The following is a 24139-nucleotide window of genomic DNA, read 5'->3' on the forward strand; positions in this document are numbered from 1 at the left end:
GATTTTGATCTACGTTGAAGAGGCTTGGGGCTCCTGACGGAGGCAGGAGATCAAAGAACTCTGGGAGGCAGGCGCATTCCCCTCAGTTTTTTTGGATTCACCAAGCAGTATCAGTCGTTGCACTTATCTAAAAAGGAAATTTATACAAACCTGCCTACGTCCCTACCAGCTCTACCCATGTAAACTAAAGGTAAAGAAATTTATGTTAACAATACAGTAACTGCAGACCACACTAGGGATGGGTCACATTCTGGTCATCAGCAACCTATTAAAGCTACTTTTGAGACAGGGAAACGCTCTGTATTAGAGCAGCTGCTTTGTATGCAGAGAGGTTGTCCCTTTGGTCTGATTTGGGATAAGGCAGCTTTCTATGTTCTTGGTTTTACAGGTTCCTGAGGTTCAGCACCAAGCCTGAGCTTGGATAACTTCACAAACAGTGCACCATTCATTTAATACAACAATCACTTACGAACCCTGAAGTTGCTTACCTGCTGTTTCTTTGTAATTTCATTAGACATTAGTTTGGCAGAGTCCAAAATCGTAATAGCACTTTCATCTTCTAAAATATTCCCTTCAGAAGACTGCAATGTTTCTAAAATCTTATTTTCTATATCTTTTAGTTGTTTTTTATTGCTGGCTGACTGGAGAATAAGAGCATTCCGTTCCTCCTCTAATTCTGGTCTAAAAAAAGGGTATATATCAAATATTACATACTATGCTGGTTGCACAGGGAGGAGCCACACTCCACATTGAAGCCCATCACCTGCCACCCTTCAAAAACGCCCTGTGGAGAATATGAACATTTACCTTTCCTTTGCTACAACAATGCCTAGAAGCTGATCTTCAAGTCCTTCTGGGGTAATCATGAAGTTGAGTAAAGAAACCTTGGTAGCTAGTTCAGGCAAATAATGTGGATTTCTTAATTTGGTGGTAATATAAAATTTGAAATCAAAGGAATATTCAATAATTGTTTCACCAAGCCGAATGCAATCCATGCCCCCTGGAGTTGAAAAGACAAACATATTTAGTTGTTTTTCCTATTCACAAACAACATATATTCTGCAATCAAGCTTTCCTAATTGCAGAATAACATCCAAAGTGTGCAGTGGAGAAATGCAGAGGAGCTAGGCAGCATTCTGCATTGCTTTCAGAAAAGTCTGATGTTTATTTTAATTCAAGGGAGCTAAAACTAAAGAGAATCCATTTGATTTCTCCAAGTCTCAACATGAATTCAAGTCATGTTCCTATGGCTGGGTGACTTGAACTGTTAATGGGAACCTTGGGACCTAGGTGTCTAAAATCTGCCTACTTTCCTGCTTCAAGAGAAATTGTCAGCAGTGACCAGAACACTGAGCTGGAGGCTACAGTGCTGTTAAGGAGCCAGACCAGGTTCCTTGCTCTACCTAATGCTGGTAAACAGGTCATACTGAACCTGAGACTGGCAGGCAGAAGACCACTGAACCAACTCTTATAGCACTATGGTCTCTAGAACCACAGCCAGAAACCCTCATAGACACCTTCCCTTGGGTCTGAGGAACTGAATGCCTTCCACAATGCCTCTCCTGCCCAACAGGACAGGGAGCATGCCAGGTGGGAGGCCCTGGAATGCAGAAATGCCTATCTTCAGATGAGAGGGTTGGCACTTTAAAAGAACAGTTCTCCATGAGGAGACAGAGTCTTGGAGAGAGAGACTGGAGGAAGAGCCTCAAAAGGACTCAGTGTGCTTCCAACCTTTGTTGGAGCAAGTAGCTCATCAGGCGTTGTCCTTGGTACTGCAACAACAAACCTGCTTTTCTCTATGTGCTCTTCTGTAGCACCAGAATTAAACAGAAAGATGTATATATTTTCACTTCTCACATGGCCAGACTGGAGCCTTCATTGGTACAACACCAGGGAAGAGGAAGCAAACTACCTCCTTACTGCTATTAGTGTGTATTTTGGCGGCATTAAGCAAATGTTTCCCTCTTAAACGTTTTAAAACTGGTATAAATTACTTTGTATGCATTCAGGAGAACCCAAATTTTGTGACTAAGCTGAGTCACTGGCGAAAGAGTGAGGCTTCTTATTTTTATTTAAAACTAGCAGAGTGTATGACAAGAATATCTGCACCTGCCAAAATATTATCCTTTATACAACTGTTTAAGGAAATTAAGTTTGGTCCTTCTTTAAAAAAGGTCCTTCTAACTCTCTTCACTTTGTAATTGTTGCTTAACAGAAGAGAGTGATCAAAGCAGCACAAAACGTTTCTGATTACTGTATATGCAGTATGGTAACTCGATCTTAAAGAAAATAGTATTAAGGTTTTTCTATTTCAATCTATTACTATACAAGACACTGCATGCAGACTATTTCATAAAATAAAGATCTAAACTCAAACATGCTTTCATGTATTACCTTCATCTGTTGCTATGCAGCAGTATTTAAGGAATAAAAAGAAAAGTATTACACAATGCAATAAAGTGTACAAGAAATATCCAATAAATACTCCAATATAGTTTGGAGATCATAATGATTTGTTGTACCTTGTTTAAAAGTTGATTTAAGAAGCAGAGGCTCCAGTGAAGGATCAATTTCTTCTCCAACATTTTCAAGCAGAAGTGGAGTTCCAAACTGAATGCAGTTTTCTAGAATTCTCATGTAGTCTGTGTCTGTGAATTTTATTACACTCAGCCTGTTCTCTTTTTCAGAATTTTTTATCCATTTATTTGCTTGACCCTGGGGATCAATCATTAACGGCCTGCAACATATCAGATTTTCATTTTTTTAAAAAAAGAACGAATGCTTAATAATCAATTACTGCCTACAGCAATTTACTTTTTAAAAACACATTAGAATAGTAAGGTAAGGTAAAGGACCTCTGGACCGTTAAGTCCAGTTGAATTTGACTATGGGGTGCGGCACTCATCTCCGCTTTCAGGCCGAGGGAGCCAGCATTTGTCTGCAGACAGCTTTTCTGGGTCATGTGGCCCGCATGACTAAACTTCTTCTGACGCATGGGACTTTGTAATGAATGCCAGAGCACACGGAAACACCATTTACTTTCCTGCCGCATTGGTACCTATTTATCTACTTGTGGTGGTATGCTTTCGAACAGGATCTCAAAGCGAACTTTACAATAGAATCCACAGTATGGTTATATAACTGGAATCTCTGGATTCATAATCTGAATGATTTACTAGTTTATGACTACTGGGGTACACCTTTATAATATATTTTTTTCTCAGTCTCAGAAATTGATTTGGCATTTGAGTCAGTAACTCTTTTTCCCTTCAAAGCCTACAATTGTTTTAAATTACTAGCTAAAATAATAACTGCAGTTTTTCAGGCTTTCCCCTACTGCATCAAAATTTAACTTGCTTTGCCGCTATATGCACCTTTCTGCCTTTTTGATTCATAGGCAAACTGCGTGAAATGCAAACCAAATGCTTTTACCCTCTATGACATATATCATTGCTGAGGAGAATGTGATCAAAGTCAACCTCTCTCTTCAGATACCCCATGAAGTTTGATGTCATATATTTCCCCCATATTTTGTTTCATGTCATCAACACAATAAATCTGACGTCAGGAATCACAAGACAGAGAAACTAGTAGGAGAACACTTCAGTCTCCCAGGACTTTCTATACAAGATCTCAAAGTAGCTGTCTTATTACAAAAGAATTTCAGAAACAGACTGGAAAGAGAAGTTGCTGAATTGCAACTTATTGCCAAACTTAAAACCATGGAGAGACCTGGTCTGAATAGAGACATTGGATTCTTATCTCATTATACATGATAAAGCTATTTTTAGCCATCTCACCCATTGCTTTTTCCTGTAAGACCAATTGCAGTCTTTAACAGTCGTCAACAGGTTTACCACACCTATCAGCCAATCACCCTTTCCCACCACCCTTCTGAGAAATACCTCTCCCCACCCTCTCACTATATATAAGGGACTGGTGACTTCTGTTTCAGTGTATCTGAAGAAGTGTGCATGCACACGAAAGCTCATGCCAGTAACAAACTTAGTTGGTCTCTAAGGTGCTACTGGAAGGAATTCTTTTATTTTGTTTCGACTACGGCAGACCAACATGGCTACCTACCTATAACAATATTTTGCAACACACACACACCCATCAATTTTGCTGCAAATGCCCAAGGACCCTCCATCATTACCGGCAGTTCCTTATTCCTGCTCTCTCCCTTGGTCCAAATTGACTGGCAGCTCATCCATACATGGGACATTCACTTTCCAATAGCAAAGACCACAGGCTCCTTGCTGTATAAAATACTGACCAAGATGGGCCAATCGTCTGACTCAGTGTAAAGCAGCTTCCTATGTTCTATGTATTCAGGCTGTCATGATTATTTTTATTTTATGTACTTGACACTTTATATTCTCAAAAAGCAGTCAAATACATATTTAAATCATTTTGAGGACAATTTTGGCCATCATAAAAAGTATATTAGAAATCTGAATCAGCGTTATGGAAAGTATAAATATTACTGCAGTAAGCTCATTTTAGTTTAGTTTAGCAAAATAATAGGTTTGCATTACCTACCAACGTCTAGAGTTGTTGACAATCACACCATTGTCTATAGAAAACTGATCTGTTGGAAGACCTGCAATATTCCAGGCTCTAATTTTTATTGGATCACCAAGTGTTTTACTCAGGGAGAAGCTCTCAGAACAAGGTATATTTTTCTCCTGTAAAGACAAATAATTTTTTCCTTAATATCAAGTATTTATGAACAACTTATATAAAACCAGTTAATGGCTTGTACTGAACCTCAGTTTCTAGGAGGGCAGGTGACAGAAAATGAGGAAAGGACACAGCAGGCAATCACAAAAATATTTTTCCAAGTCACTACAATGAGTTATAACCAATTATGCATAGTAGGCTCTTGGCTTAGTGGTGGCTTCTCTGAATGGTAAGGAAAAGGGCAATTTTCACAAAAACCCTTGCAGCCTTCCCTGGCACCACCTCCCACCATGTTTCAAAGGGTCCCCAACCACACTGGAGCAGCTGGGGGGGCACAGGAGGATGCGGAAGAGAGAATCTGCAAAAATTGGCTTCCCAGATTCCATTCACAGAAACACCTGCTGAACTGAAGAGACGTCTAAGAATGGAGAATCAGTTGAATGCAACCCAACTTTTAAGAATATGTTCTGGCTAATAAGCTCTTAGAGGGTATTTCTTGAGTTGGGATTGTTTTGTTTTTGGCTAAAGCCACAAAACCACATTAAAATGCCTGAAACCTACTCGAGTGTGTTTCCCTGGACTGACATGAGTGGCCCAGGAAGTGGGGGTCCTTGCATACAACTTGGCCATACATTCTTGAAAGCTGCTGACTTTTCCTCCAGTTATTTATATTGTTTCCATCTGTCAATCACATTCCTAGCAAAAGTATATCCAAACATTTCAGATAACACTAAATCAACAAGCAAGCAAAGTGAGAAACAAAGGATCAGGCCATGCGTCCCATTATGTTGTATTCAATGTTAGTCCTTCTTACAGTAGACCCTCTGAAATAAATGGACCTAAATTAGTCATGCTCATTCTTTTTAATGGATCTACTCAAAGAAGAACTAGCAATGGATGCAACTCAAAGGGCAAGATTCAACTAACAAGTCCTGCTAGCAGAAGCCTGCTCATAGACTTCTACAAGCACAACAGGACTTTCCCCCCATCGCCTCTACCTCCCCGCCCCCAAATTGACTCAAGGAGTATTGGGAAAGCCCCCAAAACAGTACATGGAAGAAAGAGAGGGAGAGTTCATTTCATCTGGCAAGCTGAAATGTTTGCACTAATGTAACAATTGCCATAGTGCTACACTGAACTCCTATCAAAGCCATCAAAAATTATTTAATTCCATTAATTTAAAAATCCCCATAAACACTTGAAACTTACCCACCATAATCAACAAAATACATTTCACTGTTCCCTGACCTGTACATAGATATGGGATCTACTGAAAGAGCCAGCACTAGGAGAGGACTTTGTTCTGGAGATACTTTAACACAGAGGTTTTCAACTTTTATGGGTCCATGGCTGCCTCAACCAACTACACTCTTTCTGAGGCACCCCTGTGGAGCTTAGGAGCCCAGTTGTGTCACCCCTTGCCTGCAGAACTGGCAGCCTCTCACCCTTTTTTGAACACCTTCCCTTATGGAGTCTTCCCTCAGCCTCCTCTCTTCTCCCCTCTCCTTGGGAGTCCTCTGGGCAGCCGCAGATGATGCCCCTGGTCTTTGAGCTGCTTCCCCTGCCCCAAAGAGAAGTGTGTCCTCTTACTGCCCCACAGGGGGCTGGGAAGCACCCCCTGGCCAGCCCCAGAGGCATCATTCAGCTGGGGAGCTTGTAGCCAGGGCTGCTGCAACAAACAGCTATGCAAGCCTTTGGGAGGCAGAGATGCGAGAGGGCATCAGAGGAGGGAAGGAATGAAAAAGGGACAGAGGCCAGTGTTGTCTGCGGCATCCTGACCATCATTCAAGGCACCCCAGGGTGCCACGGCACACTGGATGAAAACTACTACTTTCACACAATCTTACTTTACATAGCTTGCTCCAATCTTTTGCACACTCTTGTCGAAATCCAGAAGTGAAAGCACCCAGATAAGCTATCACTCCTGCTGATATCAAGACATCTCCTGTCAAATTATCATATGTGTTTTGAAGGTCATTTGCTGCATTAGACCACCTAGGGGGAAACACAATATTAAATTAGGTAAAAAAAAAAAAAAAGGCCTATTTCATCAGCATTTATTCCAGTTACATGGGAACTGTTATAAGAATTAAAAGTGGCATTTGTATCTTATTTAAAAATCATGTTGTATGTTATTTAAACAATTGAAATACAGATAATGTTTGGGGACATTTTTTATTTATGTAAGCTAACTTTTTCATTTCAAAATGTTTCTGTGTATTCTACTAAATATAATTTATTTTATACAACATGTGTGTCTTAAATCTAGTTCTTGCTAGAATGTATTTTCATCTGACCTTGATTTTTCTCCACCAAGTCCTCCAATAAGCTTTTCTGCTCTTTCCAGCTTTTTAGCACACAAGTCCACCTGAAATTCTAGGCGAGCTTTTTCTTCAGTTTTCTCAACAAAGGTTTGTTGCAATGCTTCCAAACGGTCTTCAACCGCTTGAAGTTCAGCTCTTTTCTGATTAAGTAATGCCATCGTTTGTGCCAACGACTGTTGTGCTTCTGCTAAACGGGCTTTCTTAGGAGCAACCACCTATTAGATACATTTAATAAAATTTTACTAAATTTTACTACGGGTGATAAAGTAATATAAAATGAATCTAGAAAAGTACATGAAATCAGTGTATCTGGGTGGGATTTACTCTCAGGTAAGTGGGTACATTGCTTGCTTCCATGCACCAGGCATTTGGTTAAGACTTGTGCCCTAAGAAAAATTAAGTTTTCTTTTTTAGCTAGTTTACAAGTCCGCCCCCCCCTCTACATTTAAATTTTCTGCAAACTCTGGTTACACTGCAAGTAAATTCAATGTTACTTTTTAATTTCATGCTGCACCTTGGGCCTTTTTCAGCCAGATGCCTATTATGGCAAATGTATACTGGTCAAAAAAATCATATGCAGGATTTTAAGGGGTTTTGGCAGCTAACTGGTCAGTGTGTTGTTTCCTTCTGTTTGTCTATTTGCCACTTTTGTATCCCTCCCCTCAGAGAATATATGGGCTTTCCAACTAGCTTTCTATTCACTACTGGCAAGACCGAGATCTACTCACCCTCAGTGGCAGAGGTGTAGCGGGCGGGTTGGGGTGCGGGGCTTTGCCCTGGGTGCATTTTCTGGAATGGGCACGACCAGGCACCCCCACAACAGACTCCAGGGTGCGAGGGAGCTGCCCAGAAAGCTTCCTTATGCCCAGATGCAGCTCTGCTTCAGCTCTGCTCCCAGGTCACGTCTGACCCAGGGCGGAATGGAGAGTTGGTGGCAGAGAGCTGCCGCCTCTCTCCTTGGCTGAGCTGTGTTGCACAAAGCTCTACCATAGTGGAGAGAAGCCACCAGCTGTGACAGCTCCACCCCAGATCAACCCTGACTGAGAGGAAGAGAGGCTACAGGCATGTGAGGTGCCCAGCTGCAGCACCTCCATTGTCGGAGCCAGCCATTACAAATGGCGCAGTTTAGCATAAAATAAAGACACAGGGAGCCAGCAATATTTTCATGATGGTATGAGCAGCTCCTTTCAAACTTCCCTCTCCTCCTGCAGCTTTTTTATTATCCTTTGTCTCTCTCCAGCCGCATGGCCCTTTGCCAATGTCTCACGTTACCTCATCCGGTCAAGGCTTTTATTGCCCCCATCACCATATAGGGTCATCACTGGCCAGAGGAAGGGCAATACATTCCAATACATTGTAAAGCTCAGAGTGCTGGTCAGCCGAGGTCAGGGGGCACCCTGCAATATTACAAGCCTTTGCCGTGGCTTTATGACTCCCACATGCCCTCTTTCTTTACTTTATTAATCAGTACCAATACGGTTATATCGAGCGCAATAGGCGACTCTTTGACACCGGAAGCGGGCCGCGGACTGGAGAACCATGCAGTACATATAGAGATTAAGGAAGGAATACATTGGATACAGCAACACAAAATAACACAAATAACTACTATAATGATCACTAAAATCAATAAATGTCGAAGCCAACTTCCATCCGGAAGCCAAGAATATAAGAATTCTGATTCCAAGCTGCATGGTAGGCTTCCTTTCTAGTTTATTAGCCATGCACTGGTGTCACTCCTATAGCACTGAGATTGGTCACTGTATGTTCCTGTAAGAGAACAAGAGCTATTAAAAGTGAAATTCAATGTATATTGACAGTTTGGATATATGCCCCATGATTCTTTCCCCTCTTTAATTTGAAAATAAATGGGGGCAGGCTCATGGAGGGTCAATTGTACTGGAGGCCAAAAAGTTTGCTTAGGGGATATAATATTAGTAAATTGAAAAGATCCATTGATAGGCACACCATGAAGCATTATGCCGAAATAACTGGCATACACACCCAACATTTAGAAGCATGCAATAAACTGGCAAACATAATCATATCTTGTACAAAAATATTATCCCTCCATATCTTATGATAATTTTCTCCCCTAAAAGTCTTATTCAACAATGCTGTTCTTCTAGTTCGAAAGTGGCTGAGCCGTGGATACTGCCAGCCAGAGTAGGAAGCTGACAACAGCTGCTTGCCAGCCGATGAGGTGAAATATGGTGGTTTCAACTGGACTGGTCGTCTGCTTCTCTTCCTTGTATAACGGTGCAGCAAAGGATGGCAAGGCAAATGGTTAGGAAGGCAAACACTGCCAGATGCAGCTTGTGTGCAGCACCTCTAGGTGGCGCATGCGGAAAGGTTTCAATGCTTCACCCACAAAATGTTGACAAAGTGTAGGGGAGTTCCGCATGCCTTGAGGCAGGACAACCCACTGATATCGCTGGGTGGGCTGTGAATTGTTATATGCTGGCAATGTAAAAGCAAACCGTTCCCTGTCTGCTGGAGCCAGTGGGATGAAGATGGTTCAATGTGGCCGAAAGTCAATTGTTCAGAAATAAGCTGGTCAGAGACAGCTGGTGCCGCTGCTGCGGATTTTTCTTTTGGTAGAGGCCACTGTTCTACCCACACGGGGGTAGTGGTGATCCTGGTTTGCCACACTGGAAACAAGTTGTATCGGTGGCTACAGGCTGGTTTTCATTTAGCACTGTTGCCAGCAGATGAGCCTTGTGGGTGGCTGTAACTACAGACTGACAAATGCGAAGCATGGCTGCTGTGTCTGTGGCAGGATTGTGTATTATCGGTCGTAACGCAAGTTTACAATCCTCATTGGCATTTTCAAAGGCCAATTGTTTGATAATTATTTGTTTGGCTTCAGGATTTTCAATTTGGCGACTCACTGCTGTAAGCAGCCTATCCATAAAGGAAGAATATGATTCTCTTGCCTCTTGCCTGATTGAACCCCACCTTGACTGAATACTGGTGGGTTCTGGGATTTTTCTCATTGCTTGTTTAGCAGCAAGAGCAGTGTCCCTCAATAAGATTTGCAGCAGTGTGGCTTGCACTGAAGCTTGAGCGAAGGGACCACGCCCCATCATGGCATCTGTGACGTCTGCGAGGGTAACATTTGGATTATTTCCTCTGACTTGTTGTAACAAGTCTGGAGCATAAGCACGGCAGGCAGTTTCCCATTCGTGGGCAAACAAAACACCAGCTGATGGGGGCAACACTGTATGGGCCAAAAGCTTGATGTCCTCTGGAACCAAGAGCTGGGCTAATGTGGCTTCTAAAAGCGCCTGCGTATATGGGGCTTGGAGTCCATTGGCCTTTACTGACTGTTGCAGCTCTTTCAAAATCTTAAAGTCAAAAGGTTGGTGTTGGGCTTGAGTGCCTGCCGGGGCACCAGCAGGGGGCACAATAACAGGGAATGCCATAGTATCCTGAATTAAGGAACAGGCAAGGACTGCACGTTGAAAAGGCTCTGGTTCTGGTTCTGCCGCTGAAAGAGCAGGATCATTGCCAGCCAGACCACGGTATTTTTGCAGGATTGGGTCCTCAGGTGAGGAACTGTAGTCCGGAGGTTTGGGGTCTGGAGCTGCTGGCAAGGCGAGTGCTGGAACAGATGGCAGCACAGCAGGCTGAATTAAAGAAGCTGAAGGTTGTGTTGGCAATGCAGCCATGGAGATATTTTTTGGTGATAAAGAGCCCATGGCGTAACGAACCTTGCACCATGCATATAAAATCCGAACACCTATGCTGGGGTGCCCATGAAAATGTTCCCCGATCTTGTCCCAATGTTTCAATTCCCAAGTCCCATCTGCAGGAAACCAGGGGGAATGCTCTTCGATGGCCAGAATGAGCTGTATTAAATCACCCTCCGGAACTTCCAATTTGTTGGAGGAGAGGAGAAATTTTAAGTCTTTTAAAAATTTCTGTTGGGGAGTAGACAAAGAGCTGCCCATTTTTCTAAAATCAATATTAAAAAAAAGGGATCGAACTCACCAGGGATCCGAAGATGATTTAGCGCTATGCAACCCTTGCTGGGCGTGGTGAGCCGATGATATCCGTTGCTTGGATCGAAAAACCTCACACGGTTTTCTTTTAAAATCCTCTTAGTCTGCCTCAGACTGTTTTCTTTAAGTTGCCTCACACGGTTTTCTTTTAAAAGCCTCAGACGTATTCTTTTATTCTGCCTCACACGGGGCACCACTTGTCGGAGCCAGCCGTTACAAATGGCGCAGTTTAGCATAAAATAAAGACACAGGGAGCCAGCAATATTTTCATGATGGTATGAGCAGCTCCTTTCGAACTTCCCTCTCCTCCTGCAGCTTTTTTATTATCCTTTATCTCTCTCCAGCCGCATGGCCCTTTGCCAATGTCTCACGTTACCTCATCCGGTCAAGGCTTTTATTGCCCCCATCACCATATAGGGTCATCACTGGCCAGAGGAAGGGCAATACATTCCAATACATTGTAAAGCTCAGAGTGCTGGTCAGCCGAGGTCAGGGGGCACCCTGCAATATTACAAGCCTTTGCCGTGGCTTTATGACTCCCACACTCCATCCCCGGGCCTGTCCTGAGGAGCATAGAGAGCTGTTGCTTCTTCGCACCCAATGGAGAGAGGAGGGTGGGTGGCTATGCTGCCACTCACTCTCCTGGACTGTGGCATGCAAGTGTACCCCCTGCACTGTTTTGCAAGGAGAGCCGCAGGGGGCTCCTTCTGCATCACACCCCTCCCAGGGGCGCATCCTGCCCTGGGCAGCGTTTCTTTACGCTCCGCCACTGCTCAGTAGTAGAATCTTTTAGACATTTTCAGCCCATTCTAGGGTTAGTACACTATGACTTGAAAAGGATAAGACAAATCACTGAGGGTAAGTCTATCCATGGCTGGTAACCACTATATTTAGATGAAGTATATATCAGATGTGTATGTGAGTATCCTAGAGGATAAATTAGCATTATGTAGTAATTTTCAATGTTGAGAAAAAATAAGGTAAATAATCATACCTTTGCTACTCTGTCATAAACTTCCATTGCCATAATCCATTTACATAAACCTTCTGCTGCTGAGGATGCTTTAGCCACTTTAGGGGGATCAAACTCAGGATTAGTTAGATATTCAGCACGAATCTTCTGCATCACAGATACCTATATGAAAAATACATTACATACAGTTGAATATAAATTTATATTCAGGATCCAGTAATTCAGTTTCTGCTAATGCATGCACCAAGGGAGTACATGCACAGCCACACTTCTGCTTGTCCCATGTTTCCCAAGAGCTTTTTTAGTTGCCCTGCTGTTTCCCCAGGAAGACCCACTGTTTACCACATTATTTATGTATGCAACCACGGCGGCTCAAATTTTGCTAGCCCAAAGATGGAAAGTGAGCGAGATCCCTAGTAAGGAAGATTGGCAACTTAAGATGATAGAATCTGTGGAAGCAGCAGGTTTAACTTATATAATAAGAGAGCAAGAAGAATCTTTATTTAAAGAGGAGTGGAAAGTTTTTGCTGAATATTTAGAAAATAATTGTGTACAATTAAACGCTGGTAGCATTTAGATAAATTCAACAGTATGGTAAATATTTGAAGGATGTAAAATGGAGAAACAATTAGATTGGCTATAGTAAAATATGCAGTAATGATAGATAAGTAAAATGAACTATGAAAGGGGAAGGAGGGAAGTCAATTGTTACATGGTATTATGCAAAATGTTTATTTTGAGATGTATAAACTGAAAAATTTATTTAAAAATTTATTTAAAAAAACTGGAAGGAAGGAAACCACTTTCACATTGACTCTCTAGCAAATAAGAACATACATATGAAACTTACTGGAATGTTATCCTTGTCATACTCTCTCAGATCTCTTAAAAAATTCATGTCACCCAAAAGTTTTTTGCTAGGTCCCCAGTAGTCTAAAATCTTTAAAAGAAAGTTAAAGCAGTATGTAAAATATTTCAACACAAAAGAAAATAAGAAAATACAAAAGATTCTAAAGAGCTATTCAGATATTAATTAACAATCTAATTCACATTTTTCATGAGATTTTGAGCAGTATGATGGAAGCTGAAGCTTCCTGCATGAGGAAGTAAAACTTCCATGCTTGAAGATCAAAAATATTCCCCTTGTACATCCTAGGAATTTTGTAATTAGATATTTGTTGTTCTACTGTCAGCCTTTTTACCTTTCCTCCAATCCCTGAAGGATCTGCAACTTTTTCAGGTTTTATGTCCTTCATGACACAGATGGCAGCCATAACAAGTTTAACACCAGATGGTGGATTCTTCATTGATTTCACAATTGTAATATCTGAAGGCTAGAATGAAATAGATTGTTGACTTCTATTACAGTATATAATGCTTTAAAACATGATATATTAAAACAAAATCAGTCTTCTTGTTTAATTATTCACCTATATCTAGGATTTACCTAATAATATGATCAGTCAACACATAACATTTATGTGACTTATTTATAAGTCAACATATAGCAGCTAGAATCTTTAGAAATCCACAGTCCAATTAATTCATTTTTATCTTCATATATTAAAATATGAGAAGGCAAAAGAGTAAAGCTAAGCTGAACCCTTTACAAGAAGTTAACTCTACAAATTGCTGATACATTAATCACCTGGACTTGTATGGGGAAAAGCCCCATTCACTCTGATAGGAACTTCCCTATCACCACCACCACCATCATGCAAACAACAGGCCTGGATGGCAATATCTGATCCAGACAGCAGGGACCAAAGGGTTAAAGTCCCCTATCCCACACACCAGTGTCCTGAACAAGAATGGAATCTTCATGCTGATTATGTGGGGGAGAAAAAAATCTTGTATTCAAGGGCAAACCTAGTGATTAACATAACCTGCAGTTTGACTCTGACTGGCAATGGCTCTCCAGGGCTTTAGGGAGAGGTTTTTCCAATCACAGGCTACCTGATCCTTGAACTGAAAATGTCAGGGAATGAAAATGGGACCTTCTACATGCAAAGTATGTACTCTACTGCTAAGCTTTGGGACCTCCCCTTCAATTCATCTAAAGGGAGATGGGAAAAGGTTTCTCTCAATATTTTCTGTGCTTAGAACTCTGTACCTAAGAAAGGTTGCTCTCAAATACTATCTGCAGTAAATTCCTGTGCTAATCCTGTGCTAATCTTACTTCTGCAAATTTTGGCCAGACAGTTAGCACACCGCCAGTGACTGCTTGCAAAATTTGGCTGACAGGTCAAAAGTTCGTTTCCTGCCTAGCCAGCTAGCAAGAAACCGCTGCTGTTAGCAATAACTAACCAGACCTGCTAAATTTGGCTGGCGGGTCAAAAGTGCAGATTTAACCAGGCCTGCTAAAGAGGCCCCTTTTCCTGTCTTATGCTTACTAATGCAAAGATGAGAAAAGACACGTGTACGAAGGAGAGGGGAGGGAATGTTTAGCAAGCAATAAAATGTGTTTAGCAAGCAAAATAGAAAGACAGGAATGTTTAGCAAGCAATAAAATGTGTTTAGCAAGCAATATAGATGTGCCATGTAAGGGAATAATTTGAGAAGGTATGGGAGGGGGGAAGAGTGCTCAGAGAGTATAAGAAAGTTTGCTGAAGTGTCTTGCTTTACAGCCAGTATATTTTCAGGAGCTATCCAACTGGTTGTCTCTGTGTACAGATATTGTCTCTGTGCACAGATTTCAATAAACTTTTTCTCCAAAGAAGATTTTGCTTTCCTGGTACTTTTGTTCCCTCCAAGGTCCGGGGATGGCGTGGCTGATGGATCCCTAGGTAAATAAGGCTTCATTTCTTTGGGGGCTCGTCCGGGATAAGCCCTCTCCCCAATACGGACCGGAGGGCCAGGCTCAACCAAGGTGAACAGCTCAGCAGCGTTTGCAGGCTCCCGTGCGCACCCCACCTGTTTCGTGGGGGGAGCCAGCCACACTGTCCTGCAGTGGAGACATCTTGTTGAGGGAGAAAAACAAAGAGGACGGCGCCGAGGGGACAGGTCCGCAGCGGAAAAAGGTAAGCCCAAGGGAAAGGGCGTGGGCCCCCAAGGAAAAGGGGGGCGAGGTCTGATCAGCCTCACCTGGTTGGGCAGTAGAGTGCCAGCCACCAGGAATAAGGGGATTGGTTGTGCAGTAGAGTGCCAGCCACCAGGAATAAGGGGATTGGTTGCACAGTAGAGTGCCAGCCACCAGGAATAAGGGGATTGGTTGCGCAGTATTATTTTGGTGTGTTTTGTGTATTGCATGCTGAAATTATTTTGGTGTGTTTAGTGTGTTACATGTTGAAATTATATTGGTGTGTTTTGTATGTTGTATGTTGCATGTCAAGATACTCTAGTGGCTGAATTGTCAAGTGTGGGCCAGGGCTTAGTGTCCCCTTGGCCGAGCGATTGTAGGTCTGTTGTGTGTGAAGTATCTGGAAGAAATAAGTTCTGGCCAAAGTAAAAGTACCCCTTTGAAATGCTTTTGGGGATTCAAGCTGATGAGAGGGGAGGATGAGGACATTGTGTAAATTAGATTGGCCCACCCCAAAATAACAAATTGGCCGTCCATCAGGACCCTTGATTTGCAACTCATTAATCCATTATATCAGAACATTTTGAATGTCCACCCTGATCAAATCCCCTACATTTCCACATGGAAGACCAATGTGGAACAGAACCCCCCCCCTCCTGGCTGAAGTCATGCTGCCGAAAAGTCTCAGGCAGCCGTATCTGCTCAGTCAGGAAGACAGGAGGACAACCCCCCAGTCCTCCAGGATTCAGAGAGGGAAGAAGATAAAAGTTTTGATGCCCCACCACCTCATGCCCCAGCAACAGCCCTGGCACCACCCCCGCCACAGGGAACAGATGGCCCAGCCCCAATCCCGTGGACAATGCATTGGTAGACCTGGGCGAGGATGGAGAAAGGGAGGAACGAGAAGAGGATGGTGAGGATGAGGAATTTGTAAAAAGATTAGTTAAGTTGATAGGTGATAATAAGAACAGGCAGAACGTTTGAGAAAGTATGTGGAACCTTATGCAGGAGAAGTGGACGTCAGTCCCCATATGTTAAAAACAGCGGGATGTGTAGGGGAACAGAGAAGAAAGTGGCAGAAAGAGTGGGGAAGGCAGTGAAAAGAGTGACCCCCCATAGGGCACATAAAACACAGGAGGAGGGTGCGGCCAGAGTGATGCCTCTCCATAGAGTGTATGACCCTCCAGCCCCCACGGGACCTAACGGGGTGGTGCCCAATAGAACTTATACAGTTCAACATGTCCCCTTCTCTAGTGCAGATGTTTGTAATTGGAAGAACCAAAACCCTTCATTTGAAGAAAACCCTGCCAAAATCATTAAGCTGTTTGAGGGAATTTTTTAAAACATACAACCCCACTTTTTATGATGTGCAATATTTGATGGATGCCCTGCTAGCTACAGAGGAGGATAGGCGAATTCATGCTGAAGCCCGAGCACACATGAGAGCGCAGGGGGCAGGAGATCAAGCTGTTGCAACAGGATATCCTGAAACTACACTGAATTGGGATTATCAGACCATTGAAGGGCAAAATACCCTCACCACTTATCGCCAGAATGTCTTAAATGGCATGAGGAGGGCAGCCAGAAAACCCACCAACTTTGTGAAGGCCAGAGAAATAGTGCAAGGAACAGAGGAGGCCCCTGGAGCCTACTTAAAGAAGCTGAAGGAAGCCTACCGCCAGTATATCCATGCCCCTATCATAAAAACTGCCTTTGTAGCCCAAGCAGCGCCCGATATTTGCCGAAAAATCCAGATGGGCCACACCCTGAAATGGATGTTAGAAAATAGCCCAAACCACTTATAATCAGAGAGAGGAAGAGGCCCAGAAGAAAAAAGGAGAAGTACCAGGCAAAGAAGTTGATGGCCCTGAAGACGGGAGGTCCACCGTTAGAAGAAGAAGAGGAGGGCGAGGCCGCTTAGGAAAGAGTCAGCGTGCCATCTGCCGAAAGGCACCTATTTCCTCTCCCAGGCTAAAATGAGGAAATGTCAGATGCTACTACATCCGCGTTAGAAATTCCAAGTCACCACAACCCTCAACCCAGCTGCCCTATTACCGGTAGGAGTAGGTGAGGAGCCCACGCATGATTGCATTGAAGTAATGGATGAGGTGTATTCTAGCAGGCCTGACCTTAAAGATGAAGCAGACCCCCAGTGGCCATCATGGTTTATGGATGGAAGCAGCTTCATTGAGGCTGGACACTGGAAGGCAGGTTATGCAGTGGTAGCCCTGGAAGACCAGGTGATCGAAGCAAAGTCACTCCCGCCTGGAACATCGGCCCAGCTGGCAGAGCTAACTGCGCTTACCAGAGCCCTGAGCCTGGCAAAGGGACAGAAGATAAACTTTTATACAGATTCTAAGTATGCATTCCTGACTTTACATGCCCATGGAGCCTTATGGAAAGAAAGAGGTTTGCTTACCTCCAGAGGAAGCCAGGTGGCCCACCCACAAGCCTTGTTGAACCTTCTGGATGCTGTATGGGAGCCCGAGGCAGTGGCAGTTATCCATTGTTATGGACACAAGACTGGACCAGGAGAAGTGGCCAGAGGAAACCGATTGGCAGACAGAGTAGCCAAGGAAGCAGCCCAAGAACTGGCCCCCGCCTCGGTTATTGGAGCACTGGTCCCAGAAGAAATTTTAAGCACCACTGACAAGCCAGCTTATACGAAGCAGGAAAGGGACACTGCAGACGCTCAGGAGCTGACATTGTCCAAAGAAGGATGGTACCTTACCCCTGATGACAGGATATGGATTCCAGAGTCCCTTTCTCGGCAGGTTACTCAGAGATACCATGATTCAACCCACATAGGACCAGATGCTACAACCAAGCAGCTGGAGAAATGCTTCTATATAGCCCACCTCTACCAACTGGCAGCCCAGATTTCCAGGAAATGCCTGCTGTGTCAAAAGAATAATCCCAGAGCCGGACCACTGGCTCCCCCAGGGATTCAGCATAGTGGAACTGCACCTATGGAAGATCTTGTCGTGGACTTTACTGAATTACCCCGTTGTGGACTACACCGCTACCTGCTGGTGGCAGTGTGCACCTACACCGGATGGGCCGAAGCATGGCCAACAAAGACTGAAAAGGCATTTGAAGTAACCAGGTGCCTGCTTAGGGAAATCATCCCTCGCTATGGATTGCCAAGGTCCATAGGATCTGACAATGGACCAGCATTTGTTCATGCAGTCCTACAGGGACTGGCAAAAGCGCTCCAGATCAACTGGAAGCTGCATACTGCTTATAGACCCCAGAGTTCTGGAAAGGTAGAGAGAATGAACAGGACTCTAAAGAATCAGCTGTCCAAGCTGACACAGGAAACCGGGTCTAATTGGGTGACCATGTTGCCCTTGGCATTACTCAGGGTCCGCAGTCTCCCGTCAAAGCGAACCCACCTGTCACCCTTTGACATTGTGCTTGGGAGACCGGTCCCATATGTCAGAATGTTGTCCCCACATGCTGGTCAGGATATGCAATTGAATAATTAAGTCCAGATATTCTTCCGAGTTTTCTTTTGTCTCGACAGGTGGACCCAGGCTCGCAACCCCTGTGTGTTGGCTGCATCAGTTCGAGCCAGGTGATGAAGTGTGGGTAAACGATTGGGCACGGACGCAGCTACAACCGTGCTGGAACCTTATACCGTCCTGCTCTCCACACCCACCGCCGTGAAATTCGCCGGCATCACCCCTTGGGTCCACCACACCAGAGTGACCACTATAGATTGAACTGTGCAGTTAAATCCTGATTAACCCCTTCGGCTGACCATCTCCAGACCCTCCGCTGATGACCGCTCTGCTGATATCACACCGGAAGCTGATAAATCTCAACGCACAGCTGAAGAAATGGATGGGAGGGACGCCCGCGGGCAGCGTCCCCAACGTGAAAACCCGTGCCGGGACCGATCCAGGAAGTCCACCAGGACATTTAATACTTTCATAAGGACTTTCTCTTTTCCTTTTTTTCTGTTATATTCTGTATTGATTTGCTCTATGCCCCACAGCCCTGACCCTACCGAGCCATACCGCCCTTACTGGCCTGCTGGCCTCTGCTACGACTGGTTCGTCTTGCCGGTGGTAAGAGATGGCGTGCTCATTGACTACTGGAAACAGGGGTTTGATGAGGTTACTATACCAACCTCATCTGATGGACCAGGTTCTAATCTTAATCCAGGCGTTAGATGGGACGGAACCTATCTTAATGCAAGTATTGCAGGGGTGGGAGCCTTAACCAGGTGTGCATTGAAATTGCTAAACAAGTGCCAGTAAGAATTGCCACCCCAGGATTTCAGCTTCCATATGCTCTGGTCAGTAGGGAGGCAGCACGAGAGTTCAATCCACCCAACAGGGTTAGTATGGTGATAGGCCCAATAATGCTTCTATTGCTTTTTTGCTTTTGTATTCCCTGCTTGATGCAATGCTTGCAGAATATGATGGGAAAGATCATGTCTCGCATGATGGGACCTCGCGTGATTGCTGTAATGAGAGAATATAGACCCCTACCCCAGAACGAATCTAAGTAATAGATTGTTCAAAAGAAGAGGAGGGAGTAAAGGGAGATGGGAAAAGGTTTCTCTCAATATTTTCTGTGCTTAGAACTCTGTACCTAAGAAAGGTTGCTCTCAAATACTATCTGCAGTAAATTCCTGTGCTAATCCTGTGCTAATCTTACTTCTGCAAATTTTGGCCAGACAGTTAGCACACCGCCAGTGACTGCTTGCAAAATTTGGCTGACAGGTCAAAAGTTCGTTTCCTGCCTAGCCAGCTAGCAAGAAACCGCTGCTGTTAGCAATAACTAACCAGACCTGCTAAATTTGGCTGGCGGGTCAAAAGTGCAGATTTAACCAGGCCTGCTAAAGAGGCCCCTTTTCCTGTCTTATGCTTACTAATGCAAAGATGAGAAAAGACACGTGTACGAAGGAGAGGGGAGGGAATGTTTAGCAAGCAATAAAATGTGTTTAGCAAGCAAAATAGAAAGACAGGAATGTTTAGCAAGCAATAAAATGTGTTTAGCAAGCAATATAGATGTGCCATGTAAGGGAATAATTTGAGAAGGTATGGGAGGGGGGAAGAGTGCTCAGAGAGTATAAGAAAGTTTGCTGAAGTGTCTTGCTTTACAGCCAGTATATTTTCAGGAGCTATCCAACTGGTTGTCTCTGTGTACAGATATTGTCTCTGTGCACAGATTTCAATAAACTTTTTCTCCAAAGAAGATTTTGCTTTCCTGGTACTTTTGTTCCCTCCAAGGTCCGGGGATGGCGTGGCTGATGGATCCCTAGGTAAATAAGGCTTCACATCCATATCAAAATAATGCTATTCCAGGTCATGCTCTTATTCTATTTACTGTATTTAACTTGCCTTCAGTGTATCAAGTGCAGACAATGCTGCCTCTAGGGCTGGAATGGCCTCTGCAAGATCACTTTCACATTCATTCTTCAGTGCTGTGGCTTCTGTTGCTTTTTCTGTAGCAAGCTCTTCATCTATTTTTACAGTTTTGCTTTTTGCTTCAACTTCTGCAGATTCTTTCTCAATTATCTAAAGAAAGAAGACATGAAATGAAATGTTCCATGTAGTAGAATAGTCCTGTAGAGCTCCATCAGATTTCTTTGTTAATTTATTCAGAAAAGCTATTATTTTAGAAAATATGAATTGATGTTATAAAGGAGAACTTTACATAAAATTCTAAGCCCTGCTTCCAGTCAGCTGATATTATACAGCTAGAGGCACACTTTGTAGTTACACCCTCCCTGGGGTGCAGTGTGGTAGAGTGAAATTATTACAAAAAGGGCCGCAGCTGTTATTTCAATAAAAGTGCATGTGTGTGTAGAAATCTAGACCTAGCCTGTTAATTAACAAATAGCATACTGGATTGCAACTGGCCTGAAATAAAGCAAACTGGACATTCCCCAGCTGCCCTTTGCTAGATGCCCAGTTAAGCTACACCAGCAACATTTAGACCACTGTGTGCACTGCAGCATTGACACATCTTTAGGAGCAGAAACGTTACCTTCATCATATTTGCATTGTCCACTTTAGCCTGCTCCAACTTAGGCTGCAAATCAACTAATTCTTGCTTCATTTCACCAACCTAAAATGAAGAGCAATTTTCCATGAGTTGCTTTAAAGTATGGCAAATGGGGGAAAAGATAAATGAAGCATTTAAATGTGTCATTAAGAAATACTTAGGGGGAAGTCCCACTGAACGCAATGGGCCTTACTTCTGAACAAACATTGGATAGTGCCATAAGCAAAGTATTATAAGGCAACATGATTGATTGATTGATTGATTGATTCATTCATTCATTCATTCATTTGAAAGATTTTTAGACTTGTTTACATTTAAATATCCAAACAGTTACCAAAAAAAGAAGAGATCAATCAATAGACTTTATTTGCGTAGCCGACAGGCCATAGCATCGAAGGACAAACATCGACAAGAATACATTACAAATATAGATACCATAAAATCTTATGACCTATTAAAACCTTAGGTAGAAACTGGATTATCATTCATCAATGACCCTCTGTCCCATGGGCGGCGGCCTTTTCTCTGGTAGATTGTTCCAGGTCGGTTAAGTAAATAGACCAGCCAAATTGCAAGATTATAAATATTAAATATAACCTCAGAGGGATGGTCAGGACAGGGAGAAAGATAATAATAACCAGATGCAGATAAATTAATAATCTCAATACTTAAAACTTGGCAGAGGTAATAAAATAATAGTAGTAAAACATAATGATAATAATAATAAGATGTCTTAAGACAGATTCTAGCCGTTCCACCATGCGCACCAAATGCGGCCCTATGGCTGGAGATTGGCCTCCTCTCCGTCGAAACCCGAACCTGGTTAAGAACATTTAACTATTGGCTTCGCTTAAATTTAAACCCATCCGGACTACTACCTCTAGTAGCACGAGATGCTCATAGAAGTCGGGGGTCCAAAGTAGTGCATCAAAAACTACTTATATGTGGCCTCCAAGCACAGCATCTCCTGAAAATGGGTCTCCCCAAGGCAAAACTATTATTGACCAGCGCATGAAGGATATTGAGCAGCAGAATAATCTGGCCTATATTAAGAAATTTAGTGCTTGGTACGCTTATCTGCCCCCCTCCCACTTTGATTTTCGGGCACCTTATTTGTCTACCTTAACCATTCCAAAACTCAGACGGGCCTTTACACTGGCCAGACTAAATATGTTACCCTCAGCTGTTCTTGAAGGTAGATATCCAAAAATTTCATTCGAAAACCGGCTCTGCCCCTGTGGAGCTGGCTACGTAGAGACTGTGTCACACATTCTCTTGTCTTGCTCCCTATATAAAGATCTCAGGGGCGAGCCCATCACGCCGCTCCTATCTGCCATCCTGGGCCACTCTTGTGAAGCCAAACTGTTCTTACTCCTAGCCGACCAGAACAGCTTGACAACAGAGAAGGTTGCCAAATTTATCGAAGAGAGTACAGAATATAATATGCTCTAAAGATAGAATAAAACTAATTTCAACACAATCAACAGGTTTTAGGAGTGAAACACAGAGCACACAGAAACAAATAAATGAAAACAAAGGGCAAAACAAACCAGGCTACCGGCTGTGTTTTCTCTAAGTTGTGGTTTGTTTTAGTGCAACTATGGTTGCACCACACTTCCTGAGCCTCACCCCTTCCTTCTTGCTCTTGTTAAGCATGAGCAACAATCTGTTTTGGGAAGCCTGGGAAGCTGCAGTGCCCCACCCACATCTCCTCACCACCCTTCTGGATAGTTGGGATTCTGGACTACACTGCAGAGAATAGTACCAGTGTTTCTGACCAGCATCAGAGAAATAATATGGCATGGTTTGGCTGTTGCCCAGAGCAGCTGAAAAGCTGCAAGGACATAGTAATTAGGGTGATGATGTGTTGAGCTTATGCCAATACTTGAACAAATCACAGCTTCACACTACATGAAAACCAGGCATGGGTAAGCAACCTTAGTTACAATGGACATACCTGAGATTCAGCGAAAGCTAGTTTATCTAAGCCATTAGTATATCTTTTCTTTGCTTTCATGACATTATCTCGGTTCTGAGTTAAAAGTTGTTGGAAGGAAGCAATAAGTTCAAGATAGGAGGTAGGAGTAACGTAATTATGCCGTCCCAATTGGTTCAAAAATCTGTGGAATAAGAAAGAAGTATTGCACTCTACCAGGTAATAAAAAGGAAGGATCTATTTGTTTCATTGAGCATCTGATATTACCTGAATATTTGTCAAACTTTGCAAGGTTATGATACTAAATGCTTTTTCAGACAATCATTTTTTTTCTAGAAATGCAGTTGTGTTACTTACTGATTGCGTAATTTCCAAGTTTCTTCCTCCTTCCCCCCCCCCTTAAATCTGCAAGGCTTTCTCTTCCCTTGAGTAAGCCTATCCCCTGCTCTTTATTACTAGTGGGGTAAATATTTTTTTCAGTTTTGAATAAGGATGGTGAGACTGTTGTACAATGACAATCTGGGAAAGCTATAACAAAATGACTCACTAGCAAAACCTATTCCATTAGTTTAGCTAAGGGTCAATCTAGATATGACATGGATGATCTGTGAACAGAATCTTGTGTTGCTGTTTTTTAATTTATTCTCTATTCCTACCTGAGGTGGTGCATGAGAGAAGCAAACATGTTGGCCCATTTACCTGATTTATCCCCCTATGAAGCTGAGATTTGCAATGCAGAGGAAAATACACAAATATCATGTGTGTGTAAGAGAGGCTGAGATCTAAATCAGGAATATGGGGAGGAGGGAGGCAACACTCCAGCATCATAATCTTTATCTGAATCTCTCCATCTCTTTGCTTAAAAAAATAATGCAAGAGATCCCATTGACACATTTCATGCTTCTTCTAATTTGATCCTGAGTTGAGGATGAGGCTCTTGCTACTCAAGTCTATTTACTCTGGGTAAATTCAATTCATATAAATGAGATAATCTAAAGCTGGCTTACAGAAGGTGTTCTAGCATGACTTCTAAAATATTTTGTTTATTTCTGTACTAAATTTTAATTTTGTTTAGCAATATTATTTTAATATTATTGATCGGAAACATAAAAAGACTTTTCTCTACCCTTCTAGTATTTCCCTCCTCCCCCTTTTATTTACAACAGCTTGCTTTATGAA

General features: G+C 43.0%; 1 protein-coding gene across 2 annotated transcripts in view; it reads right to left on the bottom strand.

Annotated features, from left to right (window-relative positions):
• Positions 1-24139, bottom strand: part of DNAH12 (dynein axonemal heavy chain 12) — a 102009-nt gene that overhangs the window by 18144 nt on the left and 59726 nt on the right. For both annotated transcript variants that reach the window (XM_080996630.1, XM_080996629.1), the window contains 12 exons: positions 22982-23144; positions 21007-21087; positions 20358-20534; positions 13187-13318; positions 12835-12924; positions 12006-12146; positions 6981-7222; positions 6531-6678; positions 4543-4688; positions 2523-2737; positions 808-1000; positions 489-681 (listed from right to left, as the gene is read on the bottom strand). In XM_080996630.1, the coding sequence (XP_080852756.1) occupies positions 489-681; positions 808-1000; positions 2523-2737; positions 4543-4688; positions 6531-6678; positions 6981-7222; positions 12006-12146; positions 12835-12924; positions 13187-13318; positions 20358-20534; positions 21007-21087; positions 22982-23144 (1921 nt within the window). The remainder of the gene's footprint in view (positions 1-488; positions 682-807; positions 1001-2522; positions 2738-4542; positions 4689-6530; positions 6679-6980; positions 7223-12005; positions 12147-12834; positions 12925-13186; positions 13319-20357; positions 20535-21006; positions 21088-22981; positions 23145-24139) is intronic.

Source organism: Podarcis pityusensis (genome assembly GCF_964106645.2).
Source record: "Podarcis pityusensis genome assembly, chromosome: 2".
NCBI classification, from domain to species: Eukaryota; Metazoa; Chordata; class Lepidosauria; order Squamata; family Lacertidae; genus Podarcis; species Podarcis pityusensis.